This window comes from Rhinoraja longicauda, chromosome 7 (assembly GCF_053455715.1).
Source record: "Rhinoraja longicauda isolate Sanriku21f chromosome 7, sRhiLon1.1, whole genome shotgun sequence".
In the NCBI taxonomy this organism is placed as follows: Eukaryota; Metazoa; Chordata; class Chondrichthyes; order Rajiformes; family Arhynchobatidae; genus Rhinoraja; species Rhinoraja longicauda.
In genome coordinates, this window is record NC_135959.1 from 13,184,922 (window position 1) to 13,205,167 (window position 20,246).

Sequence of the window (20,246 nt, forward strand, 5' to 3'; positions counted from 1 at the left end):
TGTTTCCGTACTGTATCTCTAAAGTCTAAAGTCAATAATCTACGAGGGTTACATTTAAGAATGCTCTAAATTTTTGAAAGAATGGTGGAAATTTTTTAAAACATTTTACCCAGTCAATTAACCTACAAACCTGTACGTCTTTGGAGTGTGGGAGGAAACCGAAGATCTCGGAGAAAACCCACGCAGGTGGAAATGGAATCTCAAAATACTTTTACAACAAAGCAGTGTAGTGTTGTGTGGGAATTCCAAATCAAGGTTGCCCCTCGTTAGCCATGATCTTATTAAATGGTTGATTAGGCTTGATGGGCTGGCAGGCATACTTTTGTGAACGTCATCCATCCTTGACCTCCAGAGATGCTGCCTGACCCGTTGAGCTACTCCAGTGCTTTGTTTTTGTTTTTAAATTCATGTGTAAATTATTAGGTCTCGTGGTCTGTGGGTGTAGCTGGCAAGGTCACCATGTAACACTCATCCGCTGATGATCCTTACGCCTCCAAAGACTGTTAGTGATTTCTTTTTATTAAGTGAACTCAAGTCAAATGTGACTCCACCTGCCAAGCAGAGTGGTGGAGCAGCTAATGCAGAATACCAAGATAGGATGTAGACGCAAAATGCTGGAGTAACTCAGCGGGACAGGCAGCATCTCGGGAGGGAAGGAATGGGCGATGTTTGGAGTCGAGACCCTTCTTCAGACTAGTCCGGGGAAAGGGAATCGAGAGAAATACACAGTGGTGTAGAGAGATATGGAACAAATGAATGAAATACAAAAATATGGGCGGCACGGTGGCGCAGCGGTAGAGTTGCTGCCTTACAGCGAATGCAGCGCCGGAGACTCGGGTTCGATCCTGACTACGGTCGCCGTCTGGACAGTGTTTGTACGTTCTCCCCGTGACCTGCGTGGGTTTTCTCCGAGATCTTCGGTTTCCTCCCACACTCCAAAGACGTACAGGTTTGTAGGTTAATTGACTGGGTAAAATGTTTTAAAAAATTGTCCCTAGTGTGTGTAGGATAGTGTTGATGTGCGGGGATCGCTGGGCGGCGCGGACTCGGTGGGCCGAAGGGCCTGTTTCCGCGCTGTATCTCTAAATCTAAATCTAAATCTAAATCTAAAAAAAAGTAACACAGATAAAGGAACCAGACCATTGTTAGCTGTTTGCTAGATGAGAACGGGAACGTGGTGTGACTTGGGTGGGGGAGGGAAGGAGATTGAGGGAGTGCAAGGGTTACTTAAAATTAGAGAAATCAATATTCATACCACTGGGTTGGAAGCTGCCCAAACCAAGATCCTTCAGTACATCAATGCTGTGCCATTAACTGCAATCTTTCCTCTTGCGTTTGACCTCCCAAAGTGCAACACCTCGCACTGGCTCAGATTAAACTCTATCTGACATTTCTCTGCTGATTTCTGTAGCTGATTTATATCCCACCGTGTGCTTTTACACCCCTCTACACTGTCTGCAACTCCACCAATTTTAATGATCTCTGCAAGATAGGATGTTCTCCCATCAGTGGTAAACCAAACCAAGGATAGTGAGTACATATTATCTTGAACTCTCAACACTGGGTAGATGGATGTAAAAGAGCCACTGAACAAATGATTTTTTTTTAAAAAGCTTGAGGGGAATTAAACTATTTGGTGCAGCGTAGGTTCACTAGGTTAATTCCCGGAATGGCGGGACTGTCGTATGTTGAAAGGCTGGAGCAATTAGGCTTGTATACACTGGAATTTAGAAGGATGAGGGGGGATCTTATTGAAACATATAAGATAATTAGGGGATTGGACACATTAGAGGCAGTAAACATGTACCCAATGTTGGGGGAGTCCAGAACAAGGGGCCACAGTTTAAGAATAAGGGGTAGGCTATTTAGAACGGAGATGAGGAAGAACTTTTTCAGTCAGAGAGTGGTGAAGGTGTGGAATTCTCTGCCTCAGAAGGCAGTGGAGGCCAGTTCATTGGATGCTTTCAAGAGAGAGCTGGATAGAGCTCTTAAGGATAACGGAGTGAGGGGGTATGGGGAGAAGGCAGGAACGGGGTACTGATTGAGAGTGATCAGCCATGATCGCATTGAATGGCGGTGCTGGCTCGAAGGGCTGAATGGCCTACTCCTGCACCTATTGTCTATTGTCTATTGTCTATTGTATTCAAAGTTGATAATTCTGTCATTTTTAATCTAATGTGTAGCAATAATCAATATTCAGCATTCAAAGTCCTCATTCGTGTTACTTTTCTTCAGACCCGACCCAAAATGGCCTGGATAGAGTGAATGTGGAGACGATGTCTCCACTTGTGGGAGAGTCTAGGACCAGAGGGCACAGCCTCAGAATACAAGGACGTACCTTTAGAAAGGAGATGAGGATGAATTTATTTGGTCAGAAGGTGGTGAATCTGTGGAATTCATTGCCACAGACGGCTGTGGAGGCCAAGTCAATGGATATTTTTAAGGCGGAGAATGACAGATTCTTGATTAGTATGGGTGTCGGGGATTATGGGGAGAAGGCAGGAGATGCAGTTGAGAGGGAAAGATAGATTAGCCATGATTGAATGGCAGAGTAGACTTGATGAGCCGAATGGCCTCATTCTGCTCCTATCACTTATAAACCTGTGAACATGTATTCAGTTAGCTGATACTAAACTTGAATGCTTATGAATTTCCCAGCGTGGGTTTCTTTGGGACTACAATGGCGGCACGGTAGCGCAGCGGTAGAGTTGCTGCTTTACAGCGAATGCAGCGCCGGAGACTCAGGTTCGATCCTGACTACGGGTGCTGCACTGTAAGGAGTTTGTACGTTCTCCCCGTGACCTGCGTGGGTTTTCTCCGAGATCTTCGGTTTCCTCCCACACTCCAAAGACGTACAGGTATGTAGGTTAATTGGCTGGGTAAATGTAAAAATTGTCCCTAGTGGGTGTAGGATAGTGTTAATGTACGGGGATCGCTGGGCGGCACGGACTTGGAGGGCCGAAAAGGCCTGTTTTCGGCTGTATATATATGATATGATATGATACAATTTATTAAATGATTCTCGTGTCAGAGACCCTTCTGCAGTTTGGGATTCTGTGGCCACTTCTACATGGAAAAACGTGGATGCATTTAATTGAGAAGTTTGCTTCAAGCAGTAGTTCTGACAGGCCTTAGCTTACTCGGGTATCGCACTGCTGATTTGGTTATCTGCGCGTGTTGGATGCGAAGCTGTTTTAATGCATTCCGTGCAGATCCCATTGAATGGCGGAGTAGACTCTGATGGGCCTAATGGCCTAATTCTGCTCCTATCACGTATGAACATGAACTTGTGAAAAGCAGCGAGAATGAGAGTAAGCTGGTCTCTGCTTTGCACAAGACGCACCTATATTTCCTGTTCCACGTGGAAAGAATGACAGACTGGAAATCCCTTTTGGTAATACAGTACCCTGCACAATACATAAACTCCCACCTCGCCCAAAGCCCTGCTTTTTTTTTTCCTGAGAGGAGAGGCGAGAAGCCAGATTAACAACCCAAGCCAAACTAGGGGAGAAAATGTGGGAAATTCCCCACTCTGACTTATTTACCTCATGGATTGAAATTGAGTAATTCCCTTCCATGGGGTTAATGAGGCAATCGCCGCCTTACTGTAATCTCTGCTAAAAGCACTTCCCCGGACCGTTTATCAATGGACGACACAGGGCTGGGGTCTGGCAAAACAGCACAAGGGAGGATTCAGATTTTTTTTAAAACATTTTGCCATCACACAGAGGGTTACTTGTAATGAACAGCACAAGGAACAGGGTTTTTTTTTCCAAACTTTGAGGGGAAGAAACGCAAACATGGTGGAGTGAAGTGACGAGCTCATGAGAAAACGCAAGTCAGTGAGAAAGGCTATTCACATCCCTTGCCAAAGTACACAGGTTGGCAGGTGAGAGTGTAAGTTGGCTCTTTGTTAGAGACTGCAGACTGAGGCTATGCATCGGGGGCACTTCTGAATGACCGGTCGCTTTCCAAAATTAAAAGAAAAATAATGTTTTTAAGAAGATTTTTTTTTTTTGCTTGATGAAGCTTAAAGTTCATAAATGAAAAAATGGTTCTTAAATAAGTATCGTATTTTCCTGGAGAGCTTTCAGGTTATTTATCCAAGCCTTGGGGGCCATACAGATTTGTTACCCTACTTTGGAGCGACACAGTTGGGCAGCTTGTAGAGCTGCTACCCTCAACGCATTTGCAGGGAGCAACACAATTGCTCCAAGTCAATAATATTTCAAAAAGGAAATTAGATGGGTACTGGAAGATGAGAAAAAAGATTGGACAACTAATCAACACGGTCAAAGAGCGTGATGGACCAAATGCCATGCAATTCAATAGACAATAGGTGCAGGAGTAGGCCATTCGGCCCTTCAAGCCAGTACCGCCATTCACTGTGATCATGGCTGATCATCCACAATCAGTACCCTGTTCCTGCCTTCTCCCCATATCCCTTGGCTCTGCAATCTTTAAGATCTCTATCTAACTCTCTCTTGAAAGCATCCAGAGAATCGGCCTCCACTGAGGTAGAGAATTCCACAGATTCACAACACTCTGGGTGAAAAGGTTTTTCCTCATCTCCTTTCTAAGTGGCCTACCCCTTATTCTTAAACTGTGACCCCCGGTTCTGGACTCCCCCAACATCGGGAACATGTTTCCTGCCTCTGCCACAGAGGGCAGTGGTGGCCAATCACTGGATGGATTTAAGAAAGAGTTAGATAGAGCTCTAGGGGCTAGTGGAATCAAGGGATATGGGGAGAAGGCAGGCACGGGTTATTGATTGTGGATGATCAGCCATGATCACAATGAATGGCGGTGCTGGCTCAAAGGCCCGAATGGCCTCCTCCAGCACCTATTTTCTATGTTTCTATGCATCAGAGAGCCAGGTTCGATTCTGATCACGGGTGCTGTCTGCACATTCCCCCTGTGACTGTGGGTTTCCTCCGGTTTCCTCCCATATCTCAGTCAGCCGAAAGGCCCGTTTCCATGCTGTGTCTCTAAACTAAACCAAACTAAACTAAACTTCATTCCAAATACAGTAAAACTGTTAATTGCAGCAACTTTAGGACATTGGTACCAGACCAGCAGATTTTCCAGACTATTGGTTGTTATTTCAATTAAATGCCCCAGCACTCTTTTAATTCGTTATTTTGTTAGATGTTACAGTACAGTGGTAAAATGCTGGCATAATCTGGTGAACCAGATACCAAAACTAACGGGATTTCAAAGAAAATTGGATAGTTTTCGGAGAATGTGGAGTTGATTTATTTGCAGCAGAGAAGGTTATGTAGAGATCCAGTGGAGTTGTCCAAAGTTCCGAAGTACATTTGTTCACAGATAATACGGGAATTACTGCTGTACTAGCACGAGATCACAGGCTAAAGATAAGAAGGAAAATAACCAGATTGGAGAGGAGGGACAAGCACTATTCAGACAAGGTGGTGTGAAAAAATAATGCACACCAGAATAGATAAGTGGAAGTTATATTGTTGGTAATTTATCAAATACAATAAAGAAACAACGAGTGCACAACAGATTAGATGGCATTTGCAGGGAGCAACACAATTGTTTCAAGTCAATGATGTTTCAAAAGGAAATTAGATGGGTACTGGAAGATGAGAAGAAAGACTGGACCACTAATTGACACGGTCAAAGAGGGCGATGGAACAAATGCCATCTGTGCTGTGCAATTCAATAGACAATAGGTGCAGGAGTAGGACATTCGGCCCTTCGAGCCAGCACCGCCATTCACTGTGATCATGGCTGATCATCCACAATCAGTCCCCTGTTCTTGCCTTCTCCCCATATCCCTTGACTCCGCTATCTTCAAGAGCTCTATCTAAGACCTCTCTTGAAAGCTTCCAGAGGATCGGCCTCCACTGCCGTCTGAGGCAGAGAATTCCACAGATTCACAACTCTCTGGGTGAAAAAGGTTTTTCCTCATCTCTGTTCTAAATGGCCTACCCCTTATTCTTAAACTGTGGCCCCCGGTTCTGGACTCCCCCAACATCGGGAACATGTTTCCTGCCTCTGGTGTGTCCAATCCCTTAATAATCTTAAATGTTTCAAAAAGATCCCCTCTCATCCTTCTAAATTCCAGTGTATACAAGCCTAGTCGCTCCAGTCTTTCAACATATGACAGTCCCGCCATTCCGGGAATTAACCTCATGAACCTACGCTGTACTCCCTCAATAGTAAGAATGTCCTTCCTCAAACCTGGTGCACAAAACTGTACACAATACTCCAGGTGTGGTCTCACCAGGGCCCTGTACAGCTGCAGAAGGACTTCTTTGCTCCTATACTCAACTCCTCGTGTTATGAAGGCCAACATGCCAATAGCTTTCTTCACTGCCTGCTGTAGCTGCATGCTTACTTTCAGTGACTGATGAAGGACACCCAGATCTCATTGTACTTCCCCTTTTCCTAACTTGACACCATTCAGATAATAATCTGCCTTCCTGTTCTTGCCACCAAAGTGGATAACTGCAAATTTATCAACATTATACTGCATCTGCCATGCATCTGCCCACTCACACAACCTGTCCTAGTCACCCTGCATCCTCATAGCATCCTCCTCACAGTTCACACTGCCACCCAGCTTTGTGTCATCTGCAAATTTGTTAATGTTACTTTTAATCCCTTCATCCAAGTCATTAATGTATATTGTAAATAGCTGCGGTCCCAGCACCGAGCCTCGCGGTACCCCACTAGTCACTGCCTGCCATTCTGAAAAGGACCCGTTAATTCCTACTCTTTGTTTCCTGTCTGCCAACCAATTTTCTATCCATGTCAGCACCCTACCCCCAATACCATGTGCTCTAATTTGGCCCACTAATCTCCGATGTGGGAACTTATCAAAGGCTTTCTGAAAGTCCAGGTACACTACATCCACTGGCTCTTTCTTATCCATTTTCCTGGTTACATCCTCAAAACATTCCAGAAGATTAGTCAAGCATGATTTCCCCTTCGTAAACCCATGCTGATTCGGAACGATCCTGTTACTGCTATCCAAATGTGCCACTATTTCATCTTTTATTATTGACCCCAGCATCTTCCCCACCACTGATGTCAGACTAACTGGTCTATAATTCCCTGTTTTCTCTCTCCCTCCTTTCTTAAAAAGTGGGATAACATTAGCTACCCTCCAATCCACAGGAAATGATCCTGAATCTATAGAACATTGGAAAATGATCACCAATGCGTCCATGATTTCTGGAGCCACTTCCTTAAGTACCCTGGGATGCAGACCATCAGGCTTTGGGGATTTATCAGCCTTCAGTCCCATCAGTCTACCCAATGCCATTTTCTGCCTAATGTGAATTTCCTTCAGTTCCTCCGTCACCCTAGGATCTCTGGCCACTAGTACATCTGGGAGATTGTTTGTGTCTTCCTTAGTGAAGACAGATCCAAAGTACCTGTTCAACTCGTCTACAATTTCCTTGTTCCCCATAATAAATTCACTTGTTTCTGTCTTCAAGGGACCCACATTTGTCTTAACAATTTTTTTCCTCTTCACATACCTATAGAAGCTTTTACTATCCTCCTTTATATTCTTGGCAAGCTTACCTGCGTACCTCATCTTTTCTCCCCGTATTGCCTTTTTAGTTATCTTCTGTTACTCTTTAAAATGTTCCCAATCCTCTGGCTTCCCGCTCATCTTTGCTATGTTATACTTCTCTTTTATTTTTATTCTGTCCGTGACTTCCCTTGTCAGCCACGGTCGCCTCTTACTTCCCTTAGAATCTTTCTTCCTCCTTGGAATGAATTGATCCTGCACCTTCTGTATTTTTCCCAGAAATACCTGCCATTGTTGTTCCACCATCATCCCTGCTAGGGTCTCTTTCCAGTCAAATTTGGCCAGCTCCTCCCTCACGCCTTCATCGTCCCCTTTGCTCAACTGTAATAACGACACTTCCGATTTTCCCCTTCTCCCTCTCAAATTGTAGATGAAAACTTATCATATGTATGGTCACTACCTCCTAATGCCTCCTAAGGAGAATGTGTATGTCAGACAGCGAGTTCCAGTTCGGATCACAAAGGAAAACCCATGTTTTAAAGCAGAAGCTCTTTGCATGCCAGTTAATTGCTGGGAATTGATTGCTGCAATGAAGGCAAGTAGGGAGGGCCCCAACAACTAGTTTCCTGCAGCACATGCTGATTCATAGCAGGTGCTTGAACACATGGTGTTTGTGAAACCCTCTGCAAAGTTAATTTTACAGCCAGTTCATGGGTACAAGAAAAATCCTTGTGTCTGTATATATTTATATGTGTATATATATATATATATATTTACACGCACACACACACACATGAGATAGATTTGGAGATAGGTTTAGAGATAGATTTAGAGATAGATTTAGAGACAGATAGAGATAGAGAAAGAGATAGCGATAGAGATAGAGAGAATAGATAGATATAGAGGTAGTATAAGAAAATAACTGCAGATGCTCGTACAAATCGAAGGTATTTATTCACAAAATGCTGGAGTAACTCAGCAGGTCAGGCAGCATCTCAGGAGAGAAGGAATGGGTGACGTTTCGGGTCGAGACCCTTCACCCATTCCTTCTCTCCTGAGATGCTGCCTGACCTGCTGAGTTACTCCAGCATTTTGTGAATAAATACCTAGATATAGAGGTAGATAGATAGCTAGGTAGCCGAGTCAAGTCAAGTTTATTTGTCACATACACATACAAGATGTGCAGTGAAATGAAAGGTCACCCACAGTCCAGCAATAGAGCAGTAAAAATAAACAATTTCACACATAATCACAACCAACACAAAACAAGACAGAGTGAGATATGGAGAATGATTGATCTGGAGATAGTTACAGATGGATAGGTGTAGATATAGATAGCCATTTTTCACAGTCTTGACTAAGCCATACAGATAACAATATGTGTTTGAAGGGTGGCTCGAGCCCACATCACCTGTTTGCCTGCACTGTCCCACTGAGCCCGGTCTCTGTGACTCTGGATTTTCCTCCCTTGTCGTGAAGGGTTTGACACGGGTGCATGCTGTGGAGCTTCTGTTAATCGACAGTTGTCCTTTTTTTTTGTTATTTGGCTTTAGATGGAGACACGAAGCTTTCCAATCATCTAATGTTCCCAGGCATTGAACTGTGTGAAGCAGGGCAAAAGCTGAGGTGATTCCTTACACTGAGACTGAATAAAGCAATGAACAAATAAGATTTAGTTGAGGGGCTAAGTGATGCAGCGGTTAGCACGCAAACAGTTCACAGCGCCTCCTCAATGAGCCTCAAACCCTAGGGAGTAGAAATAGGTTTTGAGCCTGGACTTAAAGGAGTCGATGGAGGGGGCAGTTCTGATGGGGAGAGGGATGCTATTCCACAGTCTAGGAGCTGCAACCGCAAAAGCGCGGTCACCCCTGAGCTTAAGCCTAGACCGCGGGATAGTGAGTAGCCCCAAGTCGGCCGACCTGAGGGACCTGGAGTTAGAGAGGGGGGTTAGAAGATTTTTGATGTGGGGGGGGAGTGTCCATTTAGGGCTTTATACGTGAATAGGAGGAGCTTGAAGTTGATTCTGTACCGTACAGGGAGCCAGTGGAGAGAGGCCAGAATCGGGGTGATGTGGTCCCTTTTACGGGTACCCGTCAGGAGTCTCACTGCGGCGTTTTGGACCAGTTGCAGGCGGGACAGGGAAGATTGGCTGATCCCAGTGTATAGGGAGTTGCAGTAGTCTAGGCGGGAGGAAATGAAAGCGTGAATAATTTTTTCTATGTCTTTAGTGCTGCTGACTCACAGCCCCGGTGACCTGGATTTGACCCTGACTTTGGATCTTGTGTGCATAGCATTTTACACATTGTCACATTGATTTAATATTGTCATACAACAGAGGAGGATCTCAGATTCGGTCATATTCTATGTATTCCTGTAACCTATTCTCCAATTTCTTTCCCTGCAACCATTAGTTTAGTTTAGGTTATTGTCACGTGTACCAAGGTTCGGTGGAAAGCATTTGTTGCGTGCTAACCAGTCAGCAGGAAGGCGATACGTGATTACAATCGATCGATACAATAGATACCTGTACATGATAAGGGAATAATGTTTAGTGCAAGGTAAAGCCAGCAAAGTCTGGTCAGGCATATCCCAAGGACGGTACACCTGGAGACATAATCAAGTGCTCAAATGCCTGGCAGCGACTCTGGAAAGCAGGAGAACAACCAACAATGCCCTGCCGCCCAGAACAACCAACCCAGTTATGCCAATTGCCTTTGTTCGGGAGGGGGAACAAAAGCAACGGAAAATTCCACCAAGGACAAGGTTTGGACAGCTGGAGGCAGCCCGGGACTGGCAGATGCTGGTGGATGTGGACCAACGGCTTACAGTTCCACCAGAGATAGCCATCACCAACTTGAGGCCTGATCTTGTCCTCTGGTCCAACTCTCAGCGCATGGTGTATTTTGTGGAGCTCACAGTCCCTTGGGAGGATGCTGTGCAGGAAGCCTTTGAAAGAAAGAAACTGCGCTACACAGACCTTGCAGCGGAGGCAGAACAGCGGGGCTGGAGAGCAAAGATCTGCCCGGTAGAAGTTGGATGTCGAGGATTTGTGGCAACATCTACCGTAAGACTGATGAAGGACCTGGGGATCAGCGGACAAGCCCTACGCCAGGCTATCAAGGAAACATCACAGGTGGCAGAGCGGAGTAGCCAGTGGCTCTGGCTGAAGAGGAAAGACCCCATCTCGTCTCCCAAATAAGCCGGCTAGGCAGATGCAGAGGGGGGTGGTTCTGGGACGCCAGAATGCACTGCTGAGCCTACTGGAGACGTCGTGGGTCCAATCAGTGAAACGTCGATGAAAGTAGGTGCCCACTTGATAACCCCAATGACGTGTCTGTCTAGCCTTTCTCAACATCGGAGGAGCATAGGCGAGTGCATAAGCCTCCCATCACCACCGGGAGCAAGTTGACATTTGGCACTTTGGATTTCTAACATCTTGTCCTGTGTATTTGGAAACGAGGATTATCAAAGAGGTAGATCGAAGTTCAGCACTGCTCCCTGGTTGTGGTAGGGTGATTCAGTTGCCTGATAACAGCTGGGAAGAAACTGTCCCTGAATCTGGAGGTGTGCATTTTCACACTTCTATATCTTTTGCCTGATGGGAGAGGGAAGAAGAGGGACCTGCCAGGGTACAACTCGTCCTTGATTATTCTGCTGGCCTTGCCGAGACCGCGTGAGGTATAAATGGAGTTAATGGAAGGGAGATGGACACTAATAGCTGGAGTAACTCAGCGGGTCAAACAGCAACTTTGGAGAAAAGGAATAGGTGACGTTTCGGGTCGTGACCGAACTTCAGACTCAGAGTCAGGGAACAGGGAGGTTGATTTGAGTGATGGTCCGGGCTGCGTCCACAATTCTCTGCAATTTCTTGCGGCCTTAGATGGAGTTGTTCCCAAACCAAGCTGTGATGCATCCTGATAAAATGCTTTCTATGGTGCATCTGTAGAAGTTGGTGAGAGTTGTCGGGGACAGGCTGAACTTCCGAAGCCTTCTAAGGAAGTGCTTTCTTGGTCTTTGCTTCAAGATGTGTCCAGGAGATATTGTTGTTGATATTGACTCCTACAAAATTTGAAGCTTTTAACCATCACTACTTCAGTGCTGTCAACGCCAACTAGGGTATGTGCACCACTTCACTTCCCGAGGTCGATCACTATCTCCTTTGTCTTGCTGACGTTAAGAGAAATGTTGTGGTCTAGACACCAGGACACAAGGTTCTCAATCTCTTTCCTGTACTCCATCTCATCATTATTTGATATCCGGCCCACAATGGTGGTATTGTCTGCGAATTTGAAAGTTAAATTAGATTTGTGCGTGGCTGCACAGCCGTGGATGTACAAGGAGTGTGTTCCGGTTTCTTCTCACATTCCAAAGACGTACGGGTTTGTCGGTTAATTGGCTGGGTAAAATTGTAAATTGTCCCCAGTGTAGTGTCGGACGGTGTTAGTACGCGGGGATCGCTGGTTGGCGCGGACTCGGTGGGCCGAAGAGCCTGTTTCCGCGTTGTATCTCGAGACTAAATCAAAACTCCAGATTACCGGAGATGTGGGATATTAACACTAACCTTCCACCCTTATAATTGCGTACGATTCCCCTGGATGCTCCAGTTTTCTCTCGCATTCAAAAGGCAATCAAGAAGTAACTTTCAGCCGTACATTAACGTTGGTAGATTAAGGTACTCAAAGTTACCCCTTCAGAGCAGCTCTGGTACAGTCCTGATTTTCCAACCATTGTGGACATTGGATTATTTCTCTGAACTATTACACTATGGAACCGGGAAACTATACTCTGCACTCTGGCATTTTTCTCTTCGCTCTATGTGCGTTTGGCTTGATTGAATTCATGTCTCGTATCATCTGATTTTTAATTGGCTAGAATACAAACAAGTGCTTCTTACTAGATTTCAGTACACTTGACAATAATAAACCTAAACCTAGGTTGGTGGGTGGTAGGCAAATGAAGGGGGAGTGGGAGTTTGCGAGAAGTCCTGATAGAAGCATGTAAAATTATGAGAGGCATAGATAGAGTAGACAATCAGTACCTTTTTCCCAGGATGGCAAAATCAAATACCAGAGGACATAGCTTTAAGGTGAGAGGGGCAAAGTTTAAAGCCGATGGGCAGGGCACGTTTTCTTTACACAGATGTCAGGAGTGTCTGGAACTCGTTGCCAGAGATTGGGGTTGAGACAAGTACAATAGTGGCACTTAAGAGACTTTTGGATAGACACGTGGATCTGCATGGATGGAGGGATGTTGATTATGTGCAGGCAAGTAAGAGTTGGTCTTGGCATCATGTTCAGCACAGGCCTTGTGGGCGGAAGAGCCTGTTTAGTTTAGTTTAGAGAAACAGGCCCTTCAGCCTACTGAGTCCGTGCCGACCAGCAATCCTCATACACTAGCACTGTCCTACACACGAGGGACAATTTTACAATTTTACCAAGCCAATGAACCTACAAACCTGTACGTCTTTGGAGTGTGGGAGAAAACCGGAGACCCCACAGAAAACCCACGCAGCTCACGGTAGAACAAGTCAAGTCAAGTTTATTTGTCACATACACATAAATGTGCAGTGAAATGAAAGATTACCCACAGTCCAACAACAAGAGGAATAAAAATAAGCAATAACACACACACAATCAAACAAAAAGAAACATCCATCACAGTGAGTCTCCGCCAGTCACCTCCTCACTGTGATGGAAGGCCAGAATGTCTTTTCTCTTCCCTGCTGTCTTCTCCCGCGGTCAGGCTGTTGTACATACAAACTCCATCCAGCCAGTACCCGCAGTCAGGATGGAACCCGGGTCTGTGGCGCTGTAAGGCAGCAACTCCACTGCTGCGCCACCGTGCCGCCCGTTCTTGTGCATTACTGTTCCATGTTAACTCAGAGTTGCATCAAGTGTGATTCAGAGTTCCACGACCACTTGCTGAGAATTGTTTCTCCGCGCCAGTCTTTGCACCCCCAAGAGGTACCATATCACTGGTGCAGCAAGGAAGCCATGGTCCCAGAGGGCCACATAGTTCCTTGCCATCCATTTCCTTTCAATAGACAATAAACAATAGGTGCAGGAGGAGGCCATTCGGCCCTTCGAGCCAGCACCGCCGTTCAATGTGATCATGGCTGATCATTCTCAATCAGTACCCCGTTCCTGCCTTCTCCCCATACCCCCTGACTCCACTATCCTTAAGAGCTCTATCCAGCTCTCTCTTGAATGCATTCAGAGAATCGTCCTCCACTGCCTTCTGAGGCAGAGAATTCCACAGATTCACAACTCTCTGACGGAAAAAGTTTTTCCTCATCTCATTTCTAAATGGCCTACCCCTTATTCTTAAACTGTGGCCCCTTTCACACCAACAACACAAAGTATATGGCAGCAAGTTGTTGGCTGAGGAAATATATTCATGCAAGATGAAAGGTTCAATTTACAGTTACTCACTTAGTTTTTCCATTGTGTTTTTTTCCCCCAATTGAAAATAGCTGTTTTGCCTATGGCTCTTCCATTAACTCAGTGCCTCTTGTAGCAGAGTGAAATTAAAACAGTGGGGGTTTAACATGGATCCCGACTTAGTCCTCAGATGCCAGACTAACAGATACAGACTACCCCTCCAAGTCACAGACCACCCTGACATAGAAATGTCAGTGTGTTGGAAGGAACTGCAGATGCTGGTTATTACCGAAGATAGACACAAAACTCTGGAGTAACTCAGTGGGACCGGCAGCATGTCTGGAGAGAAGGAATAAGTGGCTTTTCGGGTCGAGATCCTTATTCAGACCGAGTCAGGGGAGAGGGAAACTAGAGATATGGAACGGTAAGGTGTGAAAACGACAGGTCAAAGCAAACGATGAACATGGAAATGTAGAATGGATCATTGTTGGCTGAGGGGAAGGTGACAATGAGGCATACACACAGTAAAATTAATCAGGAGGGCAGTGAAACTGGTCAGAACTAGGGTGTGGGAAGGGTGGGGGAGGGATGGAGCGAGAGGGAAAGCAAGGGTTAATTGAAGTGAGAGAAATCAAGATTCGTACTGCTGGGTTGTAAGCTGCCCAAGCGAAATATGAGGTGCTGTATCTCCAATATGCAGTCTCAACCTGAAACGTCACCCATTCCTTCGCTCCAGAGAGGCTGCCTGACCCATGGAAATGTCATTTGTTCCTTCGTGACGGCTGGACCTAACTTCTGGAACTCTCTTCCCAATTCAACGCTGACAGTGCCATCTTCAAAAGGACCACAGTGATTCAAGGTCAAGTCAAGTCAAGTCAATTTTATTTGTATAGCACATTTAAAAACAACCCACGTTGACCAAAGTGCTGTACATCTGATTAGGTACTAAGGAAAAAATGAAACATACAGTAGCACACAAACATAACAGCACATACAAAACAGTTCACAGCGCCTCCTCAATGGGCCTCAAATGCTAGGGAGTAGAAATAGGTTTTGAGCCTGGACTTAAAGGAGTCGATGGAGGGGGCAGTTCTGATGGGGAGAGGGATGCTGTTCCACAGTCTAGGAGCTGCAACCGCAAAAGCGCGGTCACCCCTGAGCTTAAGCCTAGACCGCAGGATAGTGAGTAGCCCCAAGTCGGCCGACCTGAGGGACCTGGAGTTAGAGAGGTGGGTTAGAAGATTTTTGATGTAGGGGGGGGAATGTCCATTTAGGGCTTTATATGTGAATAGGAGGAGCTTGAAGTTGATTCTGTACCGTACAGGGAGCCAGTGGAGAGAGGCCAGAATTGGCGTAATGTGGTCCCTTTTACGGGTACCCGTCAGGAGTCTCGCTGCGGCGTTTTGGACCAGTTGCAGGCGGGACAGGGATGATTGGCTGATCCCAGTGTATAGGGAGTTGCAGTAGTCTAGGCGGGAGGAAATGAAAGCGTGAATGATTTTTTCAGTGTCGTCGAATTGTGACAGCTCAGGACATTTAGGGATGGATAATAAATGCTAGTGATGTCCAGACACATTTTTAAAGAAACGCAGAGGTTGGAAATTTGTGTGTAGTTTAATGATGCAGTGCAGAAACAGGCCCACCGAGTCTACACCGACCAGCGATCCCCGCACACTAACGTAATCTTACACACACGAGGAACAATTTACATTTATACCCAGCCAATTAACCTACAAACCTGTACGTCTTGGGAGTGTGGGAGGAAACCGAAGATCTCTGAGAAAACCTACGGGGAGAACGTATGAACTCCGTAAAGACAGGAGCCATAGTCGAGATTGAACCCGGGTCTCTGACGCTGTAAGGCATTAGCTCTGCCATTACGCCATCATGTCCGAGAACCGATAACGGGAGAATCTTGCGGAGAAAGGATATAGTCTCTAGATGAGGGGTCAGTCACGTAAAATGGAGGCATGCAGTAATTTCTTTGTGCAGAGAGTGGCGAATCTCTGGAATCCAATGCCACAGAAGGTGGTTAATCTCTAGCTTATTGGAAGTACGTAAATTGGAAGTCGATCATTTATGGCAGAGATAGATAGATTCTTGATTAGTACGGGTGTCAAGGGTTATGGGGTTAGGACGGAGAGATAGGTCAGCCATGATTGAATGGTGGCGTAGACTTGATGGGTCGAACGGCCTAATTCTGCTCCTATCACTTATGACCTTATACAGTTTTGAAAGGTTGGGGATTTGAGAGCTATGGGGAGCCGGCCTAGAGGAGGAGTAGAGACCTGGGGAAGATCAATCACAATCGTGTTGAATGGTGGGGTAGGCTTCAGGGGCTAAGTGGCCGACTCCTGCTCCGATTTGATTCCGTTCAGGGAAAAGAGTCCCCACACATTTTCCTACGCACGGAGGCATAGTGGCATAGCGGCAGAGCTGTCTGCCTTACAGCGCCAGAGACCTGGGTTCAATCTTGACTGCGGGTGCTGTCTGTAGGGAGTTTGTACGTTCTCCCCGTGACTGGATGGGTTTTCTCCGAGATCTTCGGTTTCCACCCACACTCCAAAGACGTACAGGTTTGTAGCTTAATTGGCTTGGTATAAATGTATAAATGTAAAATTGTCCTAAGTGCGTGTGGGTTAGTGTTAATGTGTGGAGTTCACTGGTCGGCGTGGTCTCGGTGGGCTGAACGGCCTGTTTCTGGGGCTGTATCTCTAAACCAAAACTCAAACTTGTTTTGCACCCAGGGCTCCTGGTGAAGTCTCCTTCTTCACACGGGGCTTCACATAACATGCAACACTGAGATGTCAGAGGATGAGGGGAGACCTGACAGAAGTACATGACATTATGAGAGCATGGATAGGGTAGACAGTCAGCACTTTTATCCTGGAGTGGAAATATCAATAGACAATAGGTGCAGGAGTAGGCCATTCGGCCCTTCGAGCCAGCACCACCATTCAATGTGATCATGGCTGATCATTCTCAATCAGTACCCCGTTCCTGCCTTCTCCCCATACCCCCTGACTCCGCTATCCTTAAGAGCTCTATCTAGCTCTTTCTTGAATGCATTCAGAGAATTGGCCTCCACTGCCTCCTGAGGCAGAGAATTCCACAGATTTACAACTCTCTGACTGAAAAAGTTTTTCCTCATCTCAGTTCTAAATGGCCTACCCCTTATTCTTAAACTGTGGCCCCTTGTTCTGGACTCCCCCATCATTGAGAACATGTTTCCTGCCTCTAACGTGTCCAACCCGTTAATAATCTTGTATGTTTCGAGATATGTATCAAAGATTAGTAGGAATGGCCTTAAGTTGAGAGGTGCAAATGTTAAATCAGATGTGCAGGCAGGATTTTACACAGAGAGTGGTGGATGCCTGATGGCTTATATTTATTGGACGCGCTGCCAGGGATGGTGGTAGAGGCAGATACAATAAGGGGATTTAAAAGGTTTTTAGACAAGCACATGGATAAGCAGGGAATTGAGGAATATGGATCACATGCAAGCAGAGATTCATTTGAATTGGCATCATGTCTGGCATGGACAGTGTGGGCTATACTGGTCTACGTTCAGCTGTGGGAACACGATCCCCAGACATGACATTGCTGGATAGATTTGTTCGTAGCATTTTGAACATCGTGGGAGGGTTGCAGTGGTGGGGGGATTCTACTGCCACACTACCAATCAGTGTTACCAAAGAGAAGTCAAATTACACTGTCTGTTCCCTGCCATTTGTCTCATTTTAATATGTGGTTTGGATGCCCAGTATAGACGATAGTCCAGCATTTATACAGTTCCTTTCAAACGTCGATTGCATCTTTTTAAAACAAGGTAATGATGCAGTAAGTATATTTTAGTTACGAGGGAGATGCCATGATTCAGCCCCATCCCCCATCTTCATAAGATCTTGTGATAGGGGTAGAAATAGGCCATTCGGCCCATCAAGTCTACTCTGTCATTCAATCATGGCTGATCTTTCTTCCCATTTTCAACCCCCTTCTCCTGCCGTCTCCCCATAATGCCAGATAGCAGTACTCATCAAGAATCTATCTATCTCTGCCTTAAAAATATTGACGGCCTCCACAGCATTCTGTGGCAATGAATTCTACAGATTCATCACCCTCTGACTAAAGAAATTCCTCCTCATCTTGATGGCTTAAATTGAAGCCTCTTCCTACCGTAACATCAGTTAGGTCAAGGAGCTAACGATATATTGAAACACATTGAACTAGAATTTGGTTTGTCAATTGGCTGTCTTGACCATTGCTCCACAAGGTATCGACGTGCAAATAATTTCTAATAAAAATACTGTAATCAAAAAATAGTAGATTGAACTGATTGTTAGGATACTGTTAATCAATAAGACATGGTTGCATGCCCAGGTTACTTTAACTGCACCAGTCAAACCTGTACACTTCAACATCAATGAGGGGTAACGGTGGCAGGTGCAGGGGAATAAATGCAAGTTCCTTCAATCTTGTGCACTATGCTGGTTTGGAAATATATCTCCGTGAATAATTGTGGTGGTTTCCTTCCCCACTCCAAAGACGCAAAGGCTTGTAGGTTAATTGGCTTTGGAAAAGATTGTAAATTGTCTCTAGCGTGTAGTATAGTGCTAGTGTGCTACGGGGATCAGTGGTCAGCAAGGACTTGATGGGCCGAAGAGCCCGTTTCCGCACTGTATCTCTAAAAAACGAAACCCAAACACAGGTTTGGTGACTTCTTTGCAGAGTCCACAAGCATAAGTGCACTTCCATTCCCCTGCCACTTTCATTCTTCATCCCACTTTTGTTCTGTCCTTTATCTTCAACCTCTTGCATCGCTACAACAATACTCAGTCTAAGTCAAAGAAAGGCATCTCATCTTCCATATCGGATAGTGAAAGTGGATGTGTAGAGGATGTTTCCACTAGTGTGAGAGTCCAGGACCAGAGGTCATAGCCTCAGAATAAGAGGACGTACCTTTCGAAAGGAGATGAGAAGGGATTTCTGTAGCCAGAGGGTGGTGAATATGTGGAATTCATTGCCACAGAAGGCTGTGGAGCCCAAGTTAATGGATAATTTAAAAACAAAATTAATATTTTATTGAGCTTCACAAAAATATTGTGGATATTTTTAAGGCGGAGATTGACAGGTACTAATCAATCATTTCTTGATTAATACGGGCATCAGAGGTTATGGGGAGAAGGCAGGAGAATGGGGTGAGGAGGGAGAGATAGGACGGCCATGATTGAATTTTGGACTAGACTTGATGGGCCGAATAGTCTAATTCTACTCTTGTTCTTTACAACATGACAGATTCTAGATTAGTACGGGTGTCAGAGGTTACGGGGAGAAGGCAAGAGAATGGGGTTGAGAGGGAAGGATAGATCAGCCATGATTGAATGACAGAGTGGACTTCATGGGCCTAATTCTGCTCCAATAACTTATGAACATGAACTCATGGATTATATTTATACCTTTGGGACTTTATATTGCATTTAACAATTCTGGTCGTAACTCTTTATTTTTTCCTCCGGGACTGTCATATGAGGAAAGATTGAAAAGACTAGGTTTGTATTCACTGGAGTTTAGAAGGATGAGAGGGGATCTTATAGACACATATAAAATTATAAAAGGACTGGACAAGCTAGATGCAGGAAAAATGTTCCCAATGTTGGGCGAGTCCAGAACCCGGGGCCACAGTCTTAAAATAAAGGGGAGGCATCGAGACTACTCTGAACACCTTTCACAACAGATCTATGTTATCCCTCTTTCGCGTCCACTCCCTACAAGTTAGAGGCAATTTACAGTGTCCAATAAACCACACGTCTTTGGGATGAGGGAGGTGACCAGAATGCCCAGTGGAAACCCACGCAGTCACAGGAAGAATGTGCAAACTCCACATAGACAACACCCAAGGTCCAGACCAATCCTGGGTCTCTGGTGCTGTGAGGCAACAACTTTACCAGCTGCACCACTTTGTAACAAAGGTGTAACCAAGGTAGTTTAGTTTAGTTTAGTTTAGCGAGACTGCATAGAAACAGGCCCTCCGACCCACCAAGCCCTTGCCGACCATCGATCGCCCGCTCGCTCACAATAGTTCTGTGTTATCCCACTTTCTCTTCCACTCGCCACACATTAGAGGCAATCGTACAAACGTCAATTGACCTACAAGCCCGCACGTCTTTTGGGATGTGGGAAGGAACTGGAGCACCCAGAGGAAACCCACGTGGTCATAGGGGGAACAAGCAAACTCCATACAGACACCACCTGAGGTCAGGATTGAATCTAGATCTCTGGCACTGTGAAGCTCAGATGAGGAAGATAGTTCCGTATTCTAACCACCCTCTTGTCCTAACCTATTCCTTTTGTAACTCTCT

At 45.5% G+C, this 20,246-nt stretch overlaps 2 protein-coding genes across 2 annotated transcripts in view; both read left to right on the forward strand.

The window, feature by feature from the left end:
- Positions 1–20,246, forward strand: part of atp10a (ATPase phospholipid transporting 10A) — a 228,889-nt gene that overhangs the window by 67,560 nt on the left and 141,083 nt on the right. The window lies entirely within an intron of this gene.
- The window catches only part of LOC144595398 (phospholipid-transporting ATPase VA-like), a 44,711-nt gene that overhangs the window by 22,069 nt on the left and 2,396 nt on the right, over positions 1–20,246 (forward strand). Inside the window, exon 2 of the mRNA XM_078402902.1 lies at positions 11,321–11,342. Coding sequence (XP_078259028.1) covers positions 11,321–11,342 — 22 coding nt within the window. The remainder of the gene's footprint in view (positions 1–11,320; positions 11,343–20,246) is intronic.